This window comes from Hypomesus nipponensis, chromosome 24 (assembly GCF_054491055.1).
Source record: "Hypomesus nipponensis isolate SF chromosome 24, ASM5449105v1, whole genome shotgun sequence".
Lineage (NCBI taxonomy): Eukaryota > Metazoa > Chordata > Actinopteri > Osmeriformes > Osmeridae > Hypomesus > Hypomesus nipponensis.
Window position 1 is genome coordinate 4,707,933 of NC_140384.1, and position 21,074 is coordinate 4,729,006.

At 52.8% G+C, this 21,074-nt stretch overlaps 1 protein-coding gene across 1 annotated transcript in view; it reads right to left on the bottom strand.

The window, feature by feature from the left end:
• mef2cb (myocyte enhancer factor 2cb) overlaps positions 1–21,074 on the bottom strand; it is a 71,746-nt gene that overhangs the window by 32,566 nt on the left and 18,106 nt on the right. Inside the window, 1 exon segment of the mRNA XM_084690185.1 lies at positions 3,574–3,811. Within this exon segment, the coding sequence (XP_084546311.1) occupies positions 3,574–3,627 (54 nt within the window). The 5' untranslated portion in view covers positions 3,628–3,811.

Genomic DNA, 21,074 nt, shown 5'->3' on the forward strand with positions numbered 1-21,074 from the left:
GAGGCGAGAGTGCAGGGGTGAGAAGATCCCCGAAGGGCCTCGTTATTTCCCTGCTGTTAATTTTGCTCGCACGTTCGTGCGCTCCGCCACTGTTGATTGGAGAGACGAGGAGAGGCGCTTTCCGTGGGGGAAAGCGCCGCGCCTCTCCTCTGAGCACACACACACACACCCTCCCGGCGGATGGAGAGACGTCAGTGTCCCGTGACTGTTGACCTCATCCATGTTTAACCTTTGACCCCCTCCGCGAGGCTCTACCCCCATGTCACCCAGCCGGACACATGCACACAGAAACCTCTAGATGAAGCCTGTAAAATCTGGACGGGCACGTCACTCTATATAGTGTTCGTTTCCAACCAATGAGCTTGAAACCAAGATGGCTCGCGCTCTGAAATGATAGCTGTGCTTATCGGTGTGTTTATGTATTCACGACTGTGTCTACACACATGCTTCAGTAGGCAAATCTAAGAGTGACTAATCTGTCGGACTGGCTGTGTCCAAAAAACGTGTATCTGGGCAATGTGCGTGGCAGTGTGTGTGCGAGTGTGTGTGACCGTGACTCTCCTCTCTGTCTGTGCCATGTGTATGTGTGTGTGTGTGTGCTATGGCACAGGGGGTCCTTTCATGTGCCGATGGCTAGGAGAGGGCTCTGAGTGGCGGGGAGGCAGGGAGCCAGGGATTGCACACTGCCGCCCTCTGTCCAGTGCTCCGGGCAGCCAGTCAACGCCAGGGAGGCCCGGCCCCTGTGCCCCTGCTCTGGGGAAGTGTTTTGGGGCCTGGGGGGGGTGGCAACCTGAAGTGGCCGCCCAGAGAGAGGGAGAGGGCCAGCCCCCCCCACCCCCACGTGCCCCGCGCCGATGGCGCCGGAGCGAGGCTAGGGGGGAGAAGGCCGCTGGGTGGCGAAGGAGGCGGCGCTGACAGGAGTACACGCCGGCGGCAGCGCCACTCAACGACCGACCGCAGGAGGGGATGTCGGACGGATGTCAGGCCACACAGGAGTCTCCCGCGGAGGGCGACGCGACTCGAAAGTGAAACCCCGCGGGTTTTTCGAGGGATTTCGACTAGGCCGGGTTCGAGGGGATTATGAAGAGGACAATTCGGGAAAAGCGGAGAGTTTCGAGTTTGGGCCCAGACGGCTTGCGAAACTGTTCTGGAAGAGCGGAAGGCCGCAGAAAGAAACATTTGAAGAAATGTGGGGTCTGAAAGGTAGGCCACACCGACTCCTCTCATGTTTATTTTGCTTTCGGCGCTGGGAGGTTTCCTCAAGGAGGAAGTGAAAATATGCAAGGGCCGAGCCGCCGCTTAGACAAAATCAAACCGAAGGGAGGAGGAGAGACTCGCTCTTTGCGCGGCAGATTGTCTTTGTCTTGTGATGCTCTTCCCCAAAGCTTTGTAAAGAGCTTAAAAGGGGGATGATGTCATTTGAGCGAGGTCTGTAGTTGAACGACCAACAGTGCCATCCAGTCCTGAACAAAACACGTGATTGGTGAAACGTGACGGGGGGGTCATTGCCATCACGTGAAATGAATCACTTCTTTATCTGTGATCCCCTCCGAATGCATCAAGCTACCTCTCCTCACCCCCCTATGGTCTCACTCCCTCTCTCCGCGCACAGTCCCCCTGTCCCTCTCCTTGTAAGCGAAGCCCGGATATCTCAGGCATTGATTCCCCCCCCCCACCCCAGGTGTCCTTCCTGCCTCCCTCTCTCCTCCTCAGGAGCCGGAGTGCCGGGTGCGAGCGGAGAGCCCGGTCCTGCGGTGGGGCGCGGAGAGGGGCTGGGATGACAAGCCTGCAGGAAGTGTGGGCGCTGGTGTGCAACGTGATACCACCACCCCCCCCCCCCCTCCACCCAGCACTCGTGCCCTCTCTCTCCTGTCTCTCTCTCTCTCTCTCTCTCTCTCTCTCTCTCTCCTGTCTCTCTCTCCTCTCTCTCTCTCTCTCTCTCTCTCTCTCTCTCTCTCTCTCTCTCTCTCTCTCTCTCTCTCTCTCTCTCTTCTTTCTTGACCTCAGTCGTGACTCTCGACCAACCTGTTACGCAGCTGAACAACTATGACTGATTTGGGGAAAGGGAGGGCTGGTGGTGGCGGGGAGGGGAGGGGGGGTGGGGGTCACGGGTATGAAATAAGTGAGCTCAGTCATTGAACAGCCATCCTTCCCCCTGCTCCTCTCCCCACTTATCTATCATCTCCTGCACCCCCTCACCCCGCCCCCCCCCCCCATTGCTCGTTCCAGACGCTTGTCTGCAACCGTTGGCTGGCCGCGAGAGGACCTATTCTTCCACTTACCACGGGAGACGACCGATTGATTTTCGAGCACCTTTCTGTGTCACCCAACAAAGGCGTTGCGACGACAGCCAAATGGTCGTGTTTGTGCTGAGATATCATTGTGTCAACCAAAGGGGAATGACAGGCAAAATGGACTGTGGGTTATAACCATTTACTCTCAAGACTTTAAGGAGTAAATAGCATGTGTGTGTGTGTGTGCACTTGTGTGTGTAAAACCTGTGATCTGGAGGCACATTAGCTGTGTATGGATCCAATCGGGGGGGGTGACAGATAGCTGAGAGTTTGGCCGGCGATAGGAGCCATAGGAAGTGATTGATTGTGGGCCTGGGGGCGAGGAGAGGTCTGCCTCTTTCTCCTTCCTGCTAGGAGGTCCTGGATCTGGGCTGAGGCCTCATCACTCTTCACCGAGGACAGGCCCCAAACTGAACCAGCTGTTTGGAAAGGACGATCTGTCTGGGGGGGGTTGGCAGTCCCGTCCGTCCTGAGCCCGGGCGGAGGGCTGGAGGTGAGGCTGCGCTAAAGCTACGGCGGCGCGGCCGCGTCAAACGTGCGCCGAGTCTCGTTTCTGACGGGTGCCTTCGGGGGGGGGGAACGACTTGGAGTCTCCAGTGTATCTGCCCCTCCCCCTCTTGCCCTCCTCACACACACAACACACACACCCTCCTCCCTCAGCCGCACCCTACAGAGCCTGACTGTGGTACGTGCCACCTTCGGAGCTACCCCGTCTCTGTTTGCCTGTTTGTTTGTGTTTTCGCCCACCCTCCACCAAACCCCCCCTTCCACCCCTCCTCGCTCGCTAAAGTAATATTCCACTGCCCTGTGCTGGAGCGGGTGTGTTAGTGAGAGAGTGTGTGCCGGCGACGCCACTGTGTGTTGCCGGCCCCCCCGGGACATGGCGGTTGGGTTTGAGGTAAACAACCAGTAACTGCCCCCACCTCCCTCCTGTGTTCACCTCCCGCCCTGACCTCACCTGGGGCAAACCACCTCAATTTGAGTTGCTGAAAACAAAACAAAAAACACCTCCAGACTTAACGTGCACACCCCCTCCGACCCGCCGCCCTCCAAAAGAGCCCCCGGGAACTCCCCTCATTCCCCAGCTGCAGTCCTCACCTCTGCCTCCTTCACCCCCACCCAAACGAGGCTCGAGGTGAACCGTTCTCTGACACCGCCTCCCTCCCTCGCTGGGAGGGCGGGCCTTCGTCGAGGTGTTCCCATGACCCCTGGCCTCCTCTTCTCCTCTCCGCCCCTCCATCCTCCCCTTCCACCCCCCCCCCCCGCCGCGGGGCCTCACCTGTCTGTTGCGTTCGTCCATAATCCGCGTGATCTGAATCTTTTTCCTCCCCATCGTCCCCTTGTCGTCCTTCTCTCCTCGCCCGTGAGAACTTGCCGCTTCCTGCCTTCCTCTCGCTCTTCCTCTCTGCGTCGTTCCTCCTGCGCCGCTCTCTGTCGCTCGCTCGCTCTCTCTCTCGCTCTCTTCTCTCTCTTCTCTTGACTTTCTCCTATCAATTCGACGATTCCAGCATCCGTACCTGCAAGAAGGAGAGGCGGAGAGATCGGGGGGAGCGGGGGGGGGGGGCGAGAGAAAGAGAGAGAGAGACGGAGGATGAGCGTTGAGCGAAATAAAATACGGCGAAAAAAAAAAAAAAAACTGAAGTAGGCAGAAGAAAAAAATATATCATAGGAAAAAAGTTGCACGGAGGCAGCCACAAGGGAGGTCTACGAAAGACAAAGGATCTGTCAACATGTTGTGAGAGCGCCGTGTTTTTCACTGTCGATATCATGCAAATCAGCTGTAGCGTTTTTTCCTGTGCAGAGTATGAGGAGAGACAGCGCTGTCAGCATCTCGCCTCCTTCACAGAGAGTTTGACAGTGTTTTGGAAGTGCCGCTAACTTAAACGCTCTAATCACCAACAGTGTAACATTACCTCTAGCCAGAGAAATACATTTTGTTCCCGCCCGAAAAACAGCAGTGTTGACAGAGACACTGCCAGGCACGACACAACTAGTCTACCTCCAACACGTTCTCCAAAATGGCAGACATGGGGTAGAAGATTGGAGGCACAAAACCAAGTCCTTCCTCGTTGCGACGAAACTGAAGAGACAGCGACCTTTAGAAACATGGATATTTAGTACATTTTTACAATGGAAATCAAACTAAATTCCATCAAGGACATGAACACAAGGATTGTAACAGCTGGACGCGACATGTGTGCCATGTATATTTGTGTTTGTGTGTGGGCATGTGTTTGCAAGGGTGCGCAAGGGTGTGCGTGCATGTGTGTAAGGGTGTGTGTGTCGACTGTGCTGACCAGAGCGTGAGAGATGGAGGGTGTGTGTGTGTGTGTGTGTGTGTAAGCCAGAGCTCTGGTGCATCTCTCTGGAGTGCTAAAGTAGGCCAACCCAATCTATCTCAGGGAGGAGCAAAAGAACTGTTGTTGTGTTTTCTTTTGACAGTAGAGGTGATAACGGCCCTCGTTATGCAAATGAGAATCCCATTATTTAAGCTCAGTTCAATGCAGGAGAGAGCTGTCAACGGCATCGCATGAAAAAGAAAAAAAAAGTCACGCCCCCCCCCCAAAAAAAAAAAAAAAAAGTAAAAAAACATCTTCCATCTATCTGCCTTTTTTCTCTCTCCTCCCTTCTCTTCTTCTTCTTCTTCTTCTTCTCCTCTCTGAACCAGATTTCCAGCACCTGGCAGCGCAAACTGAGACGTTGATGCGAGAGAAGACATCACCAAAAGACATGTCACTCTCTCTCTCAAACACACGCGCGCGCGCACAAACACACAGAAATACCCCCCCCCCCACCATTTTTTTTTCTCCCTCATATATGCCTTTTCTTGTATTTGATCTTCCTCCTACCTGGATCCATACACATCCAGAGCTAATGGAGTTGGAAAGAGCTAGGCTTACTCCAGCGAGGTAAACCTCCCCTCCTCCGTTTGACCCCCAAGCCCGAGCGGAAGACATTGATAATGGATAAGAGCGGCCACACATGCAGTCGGGTGCACGGCTGGGCCCGGCTCCTAATACCTGCAAGGGGCTATCTGATTTCACTGTGATTCAGCAGGGAGAGGAGGGGAACTCAAAGCGCCTGCAAACACCTGTTCGTGTGGGTGTGTGTGTGTGTGAGTGTGTGTGTGGGGGGGAGGTGTGACACTGGCTGGCTCCTTGGTATCTTTAGCGACGATCGCTCTGAGAGACAGAGCCAAATGTAATCCAGCCAGTTGGATCTCCTAGCCCGGTGCCTGTAATTGTCTACAGCTTGTCTCGTTGTCTGCTAGGAACATCTTGTTTGAAGAGCTTGCACACCGGTATATCATCAAAGTGCGTGAACTCATTTACCCAGATTTGTTTTCGAAACTTTGACGTGGGTGAGTTTAGTACAGTCAACGTCACAGACTAACGAGGCGTGGGCATCTTCACAACCTGGTGATAAAACTGTCCCTGTCTGATAACGGCGTGGAGCGGCACTGCGAACTGTGTTATAACCCTGACGCCACAACACGACAGGACCAAGGAGAACACTTCAAGCATCTGACACAGAGGCAAACAACAACAAAAAACATGGCATCCAACCACGTCATAAAAAAGCGCCCGACTGTCTGTCAGATATATCTGTTTGCTCTCCGCCCCAGACGGGGGCACCACCTCTCTGGGTCTCCGCGACCCTGAGTCCCTCTGTCACTCTGTCAGGGGAGGTGTCACCACCCAGAGTCCCTCCACCCCTATCTCTCCAGCCTCCTACCCCAAGAGGGTCCAGCCTCTGGCCCCGGGCTGACAGCCTCCAGCCCCCAGCCGTCTCCCTCCAGTTCCCTCACTGCTCAGTCTCTCAATGTCAACCAGACAGGCCAACACCTTTGGCTTACGTAACACAAACAGTAAGACTAAGCCCATGTCCTGAACATTTAATCCCGGCTTTGGCTCCAGCACCAAACACTGCCTGAGGTAAGACACGGTGTCTGTGATTCCCCCCCCCCCTCCCCCCTCCCCCCGCCCCCCACCATCACACGCACACCCCTCCCCTCCCCTCTCCCCCTCCCCACCACCCCCGCACACACACCCGCCCTCCTCCTCTCCCGCTACTCTTCTCTCCCCCTGCCAACGTGTGGTTGGTTGGTGAGCGTGACACCCCCCCCCCCACCCTGACATGTTCACCGCAGAGAGGCACAATCCAGCGAAGCCCTCTGGGGCTTTGTGTTTGCTGGATTCAGAGTCGCCCCAGCGACGAGCTTGGACAGACTCACACAACCAGGAGCCCCATGCTTGGCCTTTGGAGCGCACTAAAAGGTTGTGAGTGGAGACGAAGAGAGAAGAGAGAGAGAGAGAGAGAGAGAGAGAGAGAGAGAGAGAGAGAGAGAGAGAGAGAGAGAGAGAGAGAGAGAGAGAGAGAGAGAGAGAGAAGAGAGAGACACAGAGAGACACAGAGAGACAGAGGAATACCGAAAGAGTGAGAGACAACTGACAAGCTTCGTCCGCCACAACGAGCCAATTCCGCAATTCCACACAAAACATATGGAGAGAGCAGCATGGGGAAGGTGAGACCCAGAGGTATCTTGTCGGTTTGTCTCCTCCTTCTGCTCGGGGTCTACTGGAGTGTCTCTGCTCGCGCCCGTGTGGCAGCTAGAACAGGGGGCTGGTGTGTGGGTCGATGTTGGGGGGGGAGGGCACACGGACAGAGAGTGAGGGGTGGACAAGGAGAGAGGGAAAGAGGGAGAGAGAGAGACAGAGTGAGAGTTAGAGAGGGAGACAGAGAGAGAGAGAATTAATAGAGGTACTCGGGCTCAAAAAGCCGAGAGGAGAAGAGAACGGCCAGGAGGATGGACTGAAGAGAGAGAGAGAGAGATCTTTGAACAGGCACCAGGCCTCTCCTGGGGGAGGGGGAAAAGCTCTACCCACGACCCTCCCATCTGTTAAACAGACGGAGGAAGACCGAGAGAGGGAGAAAGGGAGGGAAGGGTGGAGAGAAGAGGAGATTCAGCACATGCATCTAATGAGGACTCTATTTCTTCATCTCTCTCTCTCCTACTGTACCTTGTATCCTCTACCCCCACACACACACACACACACTCCCTCTCTCCCCTCTACCTCTGCTTTTCGTTCTCTCCTCCTCTCCAAAGTGGAGACGGGAGGGCGACGGGAACACGCACGCTCGGCGCGTGCGCCCGATTCTAGGTCGCCCCTCTCCCCAGTGTTCAGCCACCGAAAAGCGAACGCGCAGCACGCCGGCCCCTGCTCCTGTTCCTGTCCCTGGCAGACACACTGCGGCTGCACGGATCCTACACGGCTGCTTGTTCATGTGGCTTTGTCATTGAGGACACAGAGGACTGTGCTACTGAAGAGGGAGAGAGGAAGGGAGAGAGGGAGAGAGAGAGAGAGAGAGAGAGAGAGAGAGAGAGAGAGAGAGAGGGGGGGGGGAGTTGAAAGGGAGGAACATTATCTAGCTTCGTTCCCATCTCTAATTCCTCTCTTTGAAAGACAGCTGCACGGTGCAAATCAAGGCTTTTGTGAACGAGAGCGAGTGAAGAAAGACAGAGAGAAGGAGAGTAAGAGAGAGAGAGAGAGCGAGAGAGAGGAGTAATAGAGAGGGGTGGCGAGATGAATATGGTCTTTCACTCCGAGATCGGGGTTGTTTCCGATATTCAAGCGATCGCTCCCGCATTCGGGGAGTGACGGGGGAACAATCGGAGTCGTCACGGGGCCTGTCTTCATGGCGCGCACTGTGCAGTCCTGTCGACGGGGTAAACGTACACGTTGCTTCTCGAACCCGGTTCCGAGCCATGTTGCCGGGAATGGGGGCGAGGCGATTTGTCATGCCGGGATGGGTGGCGTTTTTCCTAGAAGCCCCACCTCCGGAGCAGGACGCGCTGATTCTGCGCACCGCACATCTGCAACACATTTGGTAGCATGTGTCCCAAAAAGAAAAATAACTAAAAAGGAGGGGCCGGTATCCACTATCCTCATAGGAAATGCGGTCGTGAGGATTTGAAATAACATATTACGCCGCTGTAAGTAAACCTTTTAGGAGGTGTATGGTCCATTAAATAAACCCTCTCTCTTTTTTAAATAAACTCCCATTTCCTTAAAGAGGAAGGGGGGGGAGAAAAAAAAATGGCTTTAATACCGTTTTCCGGAACAATCCGAAAATATGCGCGCCGCCGTCTCGGGGCGGGAGCGTCCGCGTCGCCTGCGAACGCCGTCTTTGAGAGGGGGCGTGGAGGTGGCGGTGCAGCCGTTTATCCGCAACGGGGACGGGGCGGAGACGGAGAGATGAGAGGAGAAGCGATGGAAGGACTGAAGAGGAGAGTGGAGGGGTGGGGACGAGAGGACGGGGGGGGGGGGGGGACAACGAGATCAGTGGCCAGGGATAGAGTCTGTTTGTCTGTCTGTACTGGGTCTCGTTGTGTCTCTAATGTCATTACAGGCAGTGACTCCTCAGACTGGCACGTCGCTCCCCGTCTGTCACACAGAGATAGGCACGGTGACGAAAGGCCACCGCTCGCTCCCCCCATTTCCTCCGTCTCCTCACCCCTCCACACACACATAACGTCCTCTGATTACAGGGAAAGGGGGGGGGGGAGAGTGACCTAAACCTGGGTGCTAGCCCACTCGTAGGTGGGCCCCCGTGAAAGGGAAGCACTCCAGATAGATATTAGGGCTAATTTAACACGTTAGCAGCTAAAGAGATTAGCGGAATGTACATCTGGGATTAGTGTGATACCAGGGTATCACGCTATAATGTATTCAAGCCCTCCGACTTTCTGCCTTTTTTTTTGCGCTTTCCGGTTAAACTTCCAAATTGGAGGCTTTTGGTGTGCTTGCGTGCGTGTGTGCGTTTTTTGGGGGTGGGCGGGTGAGTGTGTATGAGGGTGTGTGTGTGTGTGTGTGGACGCGCGTGCGTGCGTGCGTGTGTGGGTAAGAGTGTTATCCCCATTTTCTTCCTGTCTCTGCCTATTAACTCACAGTTCAGTTGGATCATTAGCAGACAGGAGACATGTTCTCGGAAATTCTATTTCCAAACCTGCATCAAGTCGTCAGACATGTGGAAAAGATGGAACCAGCGACTCTGCCAAACACCTTTTTGGGGCCAGGCTGTCGTAATAGAACAGGTGAATCATTACAGAGCAACTACCCACGATGTCCCCACTCCTCCAACATCTCAACGTCCTAACCGCCACCCCTCCGCACCCTCTCATCCACAGGCCCCTCCCCCCACACTCCATCCCACCCTCCTGGCCCTCTCCGGACTCCCCCCTCAGGACCTTGGGAGGACAGAACGACAGGAAACACACACTCAGCGGAAGGATGTGACCTCAGCAGCAACAGACAATCAAAGGGGTAAAGGGGCTTCCTTCCCCAAACTGCTCCAGAGGGCACATAATAGGAACCAAAACTCCCACCCGCTCTCCCTCAACCAAAACACAAGAGGACAACAAGGGGCTGCATCGATGGATAGAACGTTGTGTCTGTTTACGGCGAGTGTTCATCCGGCCTTGTGACTCCGCCTCCTCGCTGGGAAAAGTCGGTTTCGACCCATCCCGTCGACTCTGAGAGGAGTCGTTTGATTTCAGGAGTGAAATGTCAATGGACAGAATAAGCTCTCCACTTACACCACAACCCCGCCGCCACAATGTGGATTTCGACGTGACGCAACAGGACATATCTTTGCGATTGTAAAACCTGAACAGAGAGTGTTTTCTGTGATTTCTCTGTCGTCGGATATGACAGTTGGACAACCCTTTGGGGTGTGGAAAAACAGGAACAACCCAGGGGATGTTGGAATGAAAGACGATACACGTTTTAAATAATTGATGAAGTGCATTCTTAGGTGGCAGTCTTGGGTGAATCTGAATCGAATTAAATCGTAGTAGAAATTCATATTTGATTTCTACATTAGGAGTTCAATGGGTCCCTTTCATATGAAATCCTTCCAAAATCTGGAATGCTAATTGGGTGAACGTCACTAAACTTGACATCACTAAACTAAACTGCATTTGTAACACTGCCGGAAAAAGGAGCCCTTCAAAGTGGAAGGTAGTGGAAGGGGGAGCCATGCTGCGAAACTGATGTGTCCATTTACTTTCCCATGTGTCAGCTTGTATGCTTGTATGCAAAAAAAACAAAAAAAACAAAACCTGTCTAAAAATAATTCTTATATGTATATTTTCCTTTTGACATCAACACAAAGAAGGACAGGCCTTTGTATTATGTAAAATGCATCTTAATACGGATGCTTTTTGTCGGAGAATCGTGTGAACAGGTCGGGTCTCATTTCACTTCAGTCAATGGTGAGATTCTCCCAATCAGTCAAACTCGGCGGTGCATTTCCCGCAAGTGCACTATGTCGCCATGGTTTTCAAATAGGGAGACCAGGGTAACCTACTCAGCTCACAGTGGGCTCCTTTTTTCATTTCACCCGAGTCTTGAGAGAAATAATACACAGCCATCATAACTCTGTCACTTGTATGAGTCTGGGGGGGGGGGGGGGGGGGAGGAGGACTGTAAGATTGCAGGGTAATTATTTCGTACAATTGAGCTGCTTACTGTACTGCTCTGGCCTGGCAAGGGAGGAGGGGGGGGGTGGGGGGTGTTGGCGGTTGGAGGGGGGAGGGCTGGCGCTCATGTGGACAGCTGCAGCGCTCACTCAGCGCCGGGCATGCGGCAGAGAGCCCTGGGTCCTTCAGAGGGCCCGCCGTGGAGACAGGTAACCATCCGTCAGAGCCCGGGAACAGAGACAGGTGAGAGTCGTCTCTCTCCCCCCTAGCCTGCTGCCGCCCCCCCCCCCCAAGGACGAAGGGACTTGAAACGATGCGTCTACGCCTCCCCCCCCCTCCCACACACACACACCCTCCTACACCCAACCCTTCCGAATTTGAAAGGAGGCCAAGGGCTGCGAAATTGCAGCTGCAGAGACAAATATGAGGAAGTGGGAAAGAGAGAGAGACTGCGAGTGTGAGGGAGAGAGAGGGTGAGATAGAAGATGACAGAGAGAGAGAGACAGAGAGAGAGAGAGAGAGAGAGAGAGAGAGAGAGAGAGAGAGAGAGAGAGAGAGAGAGAGAGAGAGAGAGAGAGAGAGAGAGAGAGAGAGAGAGAGAGAGAGAGAGAGAGAGAGAGAGAGAGAGATAGCTTTTGTGTGGGGACCCCATTGACCCTCTACTGGGTTACACCACCTCAGGGGCCAATATGGTCGGGGTCACACTCATCATTCCCAATATCATTCAACGTGTGGTCGTCAGGGTAAAACCTTTTTCTTTCTTTTTTTTCAAAAACAATAAACCAGCGTTGTGACATCAGCAGGCCAAGGCTACCGCCGGACCCTGGATGGAAAAGAAACATCAGAAAGGAGAAGAGAACAAACTGAAGAAACCAACGTTTGGATGAATCATTACAAACACTCAGTATTTCCGTGGCAGGAGACAGACAGACTGACACGCCCAGTCAAATTGTCGCTCTCCTTCGTGGAAACACAGCTCCTCCACCCCCGGGGTGGGGGGGGGGCGAGGCCCAGGTGAGGCCCGGGCGAGGCCGGGGGGAGGACCCACGAGGGTGGAGGGAATGTTTAGACGTGGAAGCGGTTGAGGTTGTGGTAGTGAAAGCAGCCCGACGCCACATGACGCCAGCTGAACTTATGAAATCTCTTTCTATTCCTCTCTCTCTCTCTTCACCTGCCTGCCTTGCTCATCTGTTACCTGTTCATCTCTCTCTCTCTCTCTCTCTCTCTCTCTGCTGCTCCCCTCCCCCACTGTTAAACTGCAGTTTACACATCAGCTGGAGGTGCGACCAGGCCCACCTTCCACTGTCTGCTATCACGTTCTCGCGCTGCGGCACGCGGCCCAGGTGCAACCCTCACTTAGAGAAACACACGGCGGAGTGGAACAGAAAGCGCGCACAAATACACACACACACACACGTGGACACAAACCCACTTGCGCGCATGCACAGCCACGCGCGCACGCGCACTGGGCACGCGCGATCACAGACGCTCTCTCGCGTTCACACCATAAGTCTTTCATTATCAGTGTGCTTTGAAAGGGCTTATTTGCCTAATGTAGCTGATGTTGGAAACCAACACACTTGATGAGGCAGCAATAGGAGGGAGACGAGGAGTGAAAACGAGGCAGGGAGGAGAGACGCGGCACGAGGCCCTCTCTCTCTCTTTCTCTCTCTCTCTCTCCCTCTCTCCCTCTCTTTCTCTCTCTCTGTCTCTCTTCCTCCCCTCTTTCCCTCTCTCTTTCGCTCTTCAGAATGAGAACCCCGCCTCCAGCTCTCAGCCCTGAGCCGTGTCACAGAGAACACACAGAGTCCTGACATATTCACCCAATTATGCTCCCCGCCACCGTAGACAATGTCTCGTGATGTTAGCGATGTCCGCAGGGTGTGTGTGTGTGTGTGTGTGAAGCTAAGGGTTAGGGGGAAGGGCCCTATTCCGCATGAAGTTCCGTGAAGTCACAGACACATACCCACGCCTTTCCCCTCACCCCCCCCCCCCTCCACAACCCCCCCCCCCCTCCCCTCACAACACTAGACAACATGCTTACAAGACCTGCTGATGATTTCATCGCACTCATTTTCCCTCCTTGTGCCGGAGCATTCTAATCAGCCTAATTAAAAGCTTTGTTCACTTAGAAATCTCTGATGACAATTTGTCTCACTCTACCCTACAGCAGTGGTTGTGAAGAGGAGAATTAAATTTGATCTTCTGACAGCAATTATTAAATGCTCCCTCCTGGCCTCAATTAAACCCTGCAGGCTAATGCTAACGGAGCTAACAGTCTGGGGCGGGTGCCAACTTGCTTGCTACTCACCAGGTTCCATTGCACCCCCATGTCTGTCTGTATCATACAGACAGACATGGGGGTGCAATGGAACCTACAGTGTATGTCTGTCTGTCTGTCTATCTGTCTGTCTGTGTTCAGTATGTGTGTGTATTGGGTGTGATCCGTTTTGCATGCTTGACATTTGTAAATAAATTACCAGAAGTGATTTCCTTGCGGTTTGCGTTTTATTTCCCGCTTTTTGTTGTTGTTGTTGTTGTTGTAGCTCTCTTTGTTTAGCGTAGCCAAGAGAGGACGAGACAACAGAGACGGAGGGAAAGAGAGATGAGGAAGTTTGTGGAACCTCCCACACAAATACACGCACACACACACACACCATTTCTCGCTGTCAGCATATTTCCACAAGCCCTGATGCAACATCATAATCAGTTTGATTCTTGCGCAATTCATTTCGGAACAAAACCCGCAACCGTTTTATGATATCATTCCAAATTCCGCCGATGCCGTTCGCTCCGTAGGCTATCGTCTGGTGGTAGACCTCTTAGCACGGCGAATTGAGAGCTCATCCATAACCTTGTCTCCAGAAACACACAGGGGCTAGTGAGGCGAAGCATATTGAGTTAACCTCCGAGGAACCTCATCTTGGCTTCGCCGTTTGCACACGGTCCCTATGCTGTAAGAGCACTTACGTAGAACTGAGTGAGGGGATAATAGTGTGTGTGTGTGTCACAGGGATGACCGGCACACTTAAGCAACGATAAATACAACTTTAAACATTCATTTTGAGGAGCATTAGAATGTGTGATGCGGTTTTTCTTTTTTCTTTCGGTCTAATTCGCGAGGCGGGGAGTGAGCTGAGTGAATGCTACAGGCTCATTCTGAGAGCCGGCCTTAGCACGAGGGGTAATTTGCACTGAAGTAGAAGGTTGCACACTTCAACAAGGATGTCCTTCATAAATTCGACCTTCTGGGTTTTTCTTTTCTCTCTCTCTTTTTCTTTTTCGCGGCTCGGTCCCCGTGCTCCGTTAGGAAACCGAGTAACCTAGATCGCAGACTGGAGAGAGGAGGGGTGGAAGAGAGAGAGAGAGGTAGATATAGAACCACGGGGGGGGGGGGGGGGGGGTAGAACTGTAGTAGACGGGGAGACATAAAGAGGAACAGAGAGAGAGATGGAGAAAGACACAGGGAGAGAGACACCCATGGATAGAAGAGAGAAGGGGAGACTACGAGACAGAGAGAGACACATAGCAAGAGAGAAAGAGAGAGAGAGAGAGAGAGAGAGAGACAGACAGACAGACAGACAGACAGACAGACAGACAGACAGACAGACAGACAGACAGAGACAGAGAGAGAGAGACAGAGAGAGAGAGAGACAGACATACAGACAGAGAGACAGAGAGAGACAGAGAGAGAAAGAGACAGAGAGAGAGAGAAAGAGACAGAGAGAGAGAGACAGACAGAGAGAGAGAGAGACAGAGAGACAGAGAGAGAGAGACATACAGACAGAGAGAGAGACAGAGAGAGAAAGAGAGAGAGACAGACAGACAGACAGACAGACAGAGAGACAGAGAGACAGAGAGAGAAAGAGAGAGAGAGAGAGACAGCGTTGCTTTGGCAATATGAACATTTGTTTCTTAATGCCAATAAAGCCAATTGAATTGAATTGAATTGACAGAGAGAGAGACATACAGACAGAGAGAGAGAGAGACAGAGAGAGAGAGAGAGAGAGAGCTGCTGCTTCTGACACTCCCGGTCTCTTTCGTTCCCTCCCTGGCGTGAATGGAAAGATCTGTGCCTCAGTCTGCTAGCGTGATGTCACAGTTCCTCTCCTCTGCCCCGGCGACCGCACGCTGATTGGCCTGATTATTGGTGAGCATTGTTGCCCTGTTGACGTTGCGCATCATTAAACTGCGCTTGTTCCAGCTCGTGTTTGTTTAAGCAGAGCTGGTGTAATGTTTCCAAGCAGTGTCTCTCAGCTACACACACACACACACACACACCAGTAATGTAAACTTGGACACACACAGAGTTTGAATATCCCCCCATCCATAATTTATGGTCTACAACATGCTGTTTCAATTTAAAACTGCCTGCGATGGACAACACAGGCTCAGAATATATAGTCGGGGTAGGGGGGTTAAATAACATATCCCTGTTTTAATTGTACCGATCCAAAAAACGCCTACAATGAACAATCCTGCAAACGTCGGGTCGGGCCGTGAGGGTCAGCGTGTGTGTGTGTGTGTGTTTCGAAACTGAGGAGCCCAAAAGGTACACTACAGCCACACACACAGAAGCCCAGCCCTAGTCAACTCCACCAGCCCTTAAAGGCGCCCTCAGGAGTAGCAGGTGTGATGGAGGTGTGTGTGCGTGTGTTTCTGCGTGTGTGTACGTGTTGCGTGTGTGCGTGGTGGGCTTGGGGATGTGTGTGTTTGTAGAGGAGTGTGTGTGTGTGTGGGGGGGGGGGGGGTAGGGGTTTGGAGTTTGGGCGGAGATGGTGGTGGTGAGGGGGGGGGGGGTGAAAGGCGGTGTGCGGCGCACCTACAGCTCAAGCTCTGTAGTGGGAGTGGCCAAACCAGTGGGAGTGGCCCCACCAAGACCAGGCTAGGGCCCAGCCCAGACCACGCCAGGTCCCAGCCCAGATCAAGTCTCTCATTAGAGGGCGGCTGTTTGGAGTGGTTGGGTGGGTGGGGGTGGGGAGGGGGTGGGTGGGTGGGTGGTGGTTTGGGGAGCAGCGAGGGGCTGGCAACTCCAGCGCACTCCACTCCCCGCACGATCGCAACCCGACCTCATCAAAGCGGGCGTTCGTAATTTGTCACAGAAAGCAGCCAATTAACATATGTTAAAGGGGGAGGGAGGACGAAGAGCGGGAGGGGGGGGGGGGGTGCAAGGCGGGAGCAAGGGGAGCGAAGAAAAAAAAAAAGATAGCGCATGATTAAAGAGTCGGCACAGCTGCAGAGAATCAAAACGGCACAGAGAGGTTTGAAAGAGACCTCAACTCTGGTGATCTGATAAAGCTTACTGCCACTTCACCCCAAACAGAGAGAGAGAGAGAGAGGGGAGGGAGGGGGAGGGGAGAGGGAGGGAAGAGAGGGAGAGAGGGAGGGAGAGAGGAAGAGGGAGGGAGAGAGCGAACGGCTGAGAAAGAGAAGAAAACGCAAACAAATATGAAGTTACTACTGCATGGCTACAAGTCTTGGCAGAGGTCCTAGTCCACTCTGTACGTGACTCCAGTGAAGGCCACTGTACCGCACAACGCTGACCCCTCCTGCCAACCCCCCCCCCCCCCCCCCACGCCTCTCCAGTCCTATGTTTAGCCAGACGATTGTGATTGTGCCTGACGTCGTTTTCATGAGAACATTTGCCCCGGTTTTTTTTTCCCGGCTCCTCCCAAGTGGACACTGTATGAAGTGCGTCTGGTCGCGCAGAACGTCTATTTAGCTCCAGCTAAACGCCACGGCTTTTTTCACCATTTAAGTTTCCCACGCCAAAAAGTTACCGAGCTCCCTGGCGTTTTCCCCCGTCGCCCGCTTTGAAGTCATCTGTTCTCCCGAAAACAAGACGAGGTGTCTGTGTGCGACTGGGAGCGTGGCTCTGTGCATGTGCGCCTTGCTGTTCTTGTAGGAGTAGCGTGTGAAGTGAGACGCGTGATATTTGGCCTTGTTGTGGGATACGGTGGCAGGCGGAATGCATTAGTGGCGCGTCGCGGTGCCTCCCTGTGTTCTGTCGGCCCGCGTGTCGCGAGGCCCCGTCATGGCGGCATGTGATCAGGAAGACTGATGGGGAGGTCGGGGCCCGTTTGACGGTCTCCGCAACGAGGTCTGACGTTCAGTCACAACTGGCTCGATGGGAACGGCATGGAGAGGGGAAGAGAGGGGAAGAGATTGAAAACGGGAAGAGGCGACCATTCTGAGGCTTGCCCTGAAACAAAAGAGGCTAAATGGGATAGGGCCTCCACATCCTTAAATCGTGTGTGTGTGTGTGTGAAAAACAACAAAAAACTTCATTACTTTTATTCATGTCATGATTGCCATTCGGGCTGAAAGAAAACAGCTTGTTTTGATGCTGGAGATAAAGCAGTTAAGAAAACAGCAAATAGCCTAAAGAGGGGCATGTATAAATCATGTTTCTTTTTTATGTATTTTTTGACTCCCTCTCTCCACTCCTTATCCTGCCCATCGAACACCAACTTTTATATATTTATTTACTCATTTGAGAATCAACGGGATGGAGGGGTGTGGGGGGGGGAGGAGATAAGGCAGAGGTCCGGGCTAGGGGTGTAGGGGTGGGGGTAATAAGGGGAAGGGTGGGGGTGTTTTTTGGTTCACAGGGCTGCTTGAGAAGGACCTGGCTGCCTGGAGACCCTCCACCCCCCCCCCCCCACCCCTCGAATCCCTCCGCTCCCAGCACAGCTGCACCGTTCACATAACCTCGCCTGCCCCCGCCTCCCCCAGCCCCCACCCCCCACCTCCCCCTCCAGCTAATGATAGCAGAGCACGTCCCCCTTCGCTAACCAGCGGCATTTTCCACTTTCTTTCTCCCTCTCCCTCTCTCCCTCACACAAACACACACACACAAACACACACAGAGCACACAGCTACACACACACACACAAACACTTACTCACTTGGGGTGGGCACACTTTTTTTTTTTGCTGCTTCACTCCGTTCCCTCCCTTCGTTTTCTCATATTATTGTTGTTGTTTTTTCTCCATCCTGAGAAAAACTCCCCAGGCTCCATGATGACCCCAGGACTGTGTTCAGAATGCTGCCCCCCCCCTCCCTAGACCCCCACCTCCCTTTCTCCTTGTGACCCACCCTGACCAGTGTGTGACCTGTCCCAAGGCTCGATGTGTGTCCATGCATGTGTGTGTGTGTTTCCGTGTGTGAGAGACAGAGTGTGTATTGCGTGTGGGTGTGTGAGAATGGGTGTACAGTACGTGTGTGTGTGTGAGACAGTGTGCACGTACATGTGTGTGTGTGTGTGTGTGTGGCGCTGGTGGGGCTGGGTGCAGCTCAGGGCCCAGGCAACTCCTGCTGCGCATTATCCCAAATAAACAACTCATTACACGTGTACTTAACCGAGGGGAGCTAGTGAGCACGGAAGCTAATCCCCGTTATCGTTCCCAGAGTTTCTCTTCCGATTAGGCTACAGGGGAGAGACAGGCCCAGGAAGGTAGACTGCACAGCGCAGGAGGGGGGAGGAGGGAGGGATGGAGAGAGAGAGGAAGGACAGGAGAGGAGGGAGGGAGGGATGGAGACTGAGAGGAAGGACAGGAGGGAGGGAGGGGAGAGCGAGGGAAGACAAGAGAGAAACATTTGAAATCACTTCCAACCCAAATAGTCGAGCACCTCTCCTGTCTCTGTCTGGTGCTGTTCTCTCTCCCTCCCACTCAGGAACGCAGACTCACTCCCTTCCGTCTCTCTTTATCTCTCTCTCTTTAGCCGTTGTCTTGTTTTTCTTTTTCTTTTTCTCTCGACCATCTCAGAAGTGGGTCATCGTAAAAAAGGCACGGTAGCATTTTGAGGACCATGGAAGAAAAATATTAAATAAAAAACATTCTGTTCTCTGAGAACAATCACAGGCTTCTTTAACAAGCTGGCTTATCAAATTAAGCTGTCAAAGGCACATTAATAACACCCAGTACAATTCCCCTTAGAAGAAAAATAACATATGGGGGGGGAAACGGCAGAAGACACAGACAGTCATAGTTAAGCTTTGCCATTGCTCTCGTTTTCTTCTCTCTTTTTTCTTTCTTTCTATCTTTCTCTCTCTCTCTCTTTCTCTTTCTTACTTTCTCTTACTCTCTCTCTCTTTCTGTCTTACTTTATCTTACTCTCTCTTTCTTTCTTTCTCTCTCTCTCTCTCTCTCTCTCTCTCTCTCTCTCTCTCTCTCTCTCTCTCTCTCTCTATCTCTATCTCTCTCTCTCTCTCTCTCTCTGTGAGTGTGCCCTAGTTAATATGATTATGAGTCCACCATTAAGAGGTCCACAGAGCCACTCTTTCCCAGAGAGAACAATTACCCTGGGGCAAGATGCTGCAGGACACTACAGCTATGTGTAATGGAATTAGTCACGTTGAACGTACAGTAGCCTACGTGTGTGTTTGTGAGTGAGTGAGTGTGTGTGTGTGTGTGTGAAATGTGCGTGCACTTGTGCTCGTGTGTGTCCAAAACTGCAACCGTGTTTCTTTTCTCATGGCTGGATCCAGAAAGTTGAGGCGGCAAACCACGCTACTGTTTCGCATCTGCCTCCGTCTGAAAACGCCATTGCGCTCCAACCCCCCAAAAACCGGGAGGCGTTCCAACATCTCGACATGATCACACGTTCGGCATCGTCAGTCACATACAATTTCCACCCTGTGTTTCCGAAGCGCGCAGACCCCGCAGTGTGAAAGAAAGCATGTCTTCAGGGAGGCAAAGAGAGAAAGATCACACTCCACGCAAAGGTTCACGTGGCACAAGACTGTGACGGAGAAGTCAACCAGACACCTCCGCGTACAGATGGCAAAGACAACACACAGACACAGACGCACACGCACGCTCACACGATCAAACAGTGGGTGTCAGAAGTGAAAGGAAACAGCTCTGTATTCCTTCCAAGACACCAGCCAGAAAGCCAAAATAGCGAGAGACCCTAAACAAGAGAGCGAGCGATGTTTTTGGACAATAATCTTCGATGAAATCCCAAAATAGAATCCCCCGAAAAACATTCAAATGTTCACACGATGAACTGAAACTGTTGCCCGATGCCCATGCATGGGTTGTTATTGCCCGACTCTGGACTTGGATCTTCTCACACCCTCTTTGCGTGCGCTCCATCCTGTTTGGGGGAATCCCCAGGGGGGCTGCTCCAGAGTAACCCAGAGAGGGAGCACTGTAGTGGGGGAGGGATGTGACGCAGAGGCCATGGGACTCTGGAGGAGGGAGGCCAGAGCCACAGCAGGTATCCCCCATGCTTGCTCAGCTATTTATACGAATGGGAGACCGAGCACGGGGGCCAAAAATAAGACAAGAGACCATTTTTATCCCGAACAATACGGCTCGCTCTCATACACACGGGCGATCACGCACACCGCAGAAAAATCGGGGAAGCGAGGAAAGAGTTTCGCTCCACACACATACACACACACACAACACGGGCAGTCACAGACACCATGCATACAATACATACACACTCCCCACAGAGGTATACCAAGGGGTGTGTATACACAATATCAAGGCAAGGCTATTTCTGTAGGGAGTGCTATTTAGGAGGTGCAGAATGCCAGTATTTCCCTCTCAGCTCCCAGGACATGATTTCCACCTTCTCTCCGCTTTCTCCCCTCAGCCTTCTGTCCCCTTTGCCCGGCGGTCGACACCTCTCTCTCACCTCCCATCACTCGCCACCCTTCCCTCGCCCTTCACCCCTCGTTTCATTGTCAGGCTCGACGCACACGCGGACACTCGCGGTTTGTTTTTCCACTGTGCTGGTCTCCAGCGCCAGGTGAAAACGTCCGTCGTCAGAGAGTGGCTGGAGCACAAGGCCCCCACTCTGCCCAGCAAACCTTGAAGTGAAGCGTGAGGCTGGAGTTTCAAACAAAGTGCCCTCTCATTCATTATACATGCAACTCGGCACTGCAAGCCTCCTTCCGCCCCCCCCCCCCCCTCTCTCTCTCCTTCTCCTTATTTCTTCCTCTCCCCCCCATCTCTTTCTTTCTCTTTCTCTCTGAATTCCGGTCTCTTAGCCTCTCTCTCTCTCTTTTCTCTATTTCTTTCTCTCTCTTTCTCTCTAATTTCCACTCTCTCTCTCTCTCTCTCTCTCTCTCTCTCTCTGTCTCTCTCTCTCTCTCAGTCCCTCTCTCTCTCCAGACAGTGCATCTATAAAGTATGAATACAATTAATGACATCTAAGCTGCACTTTGGTGGAGCATCTGTAGGAGAAGCCATATATCAAAGTAGAGAGAGAGCAGAGCAGAAAAACGCTTAAAAGTGGTGAGAGTGAGAGATACTTTAATAAGGCATCTGGTCGTTTTTGCT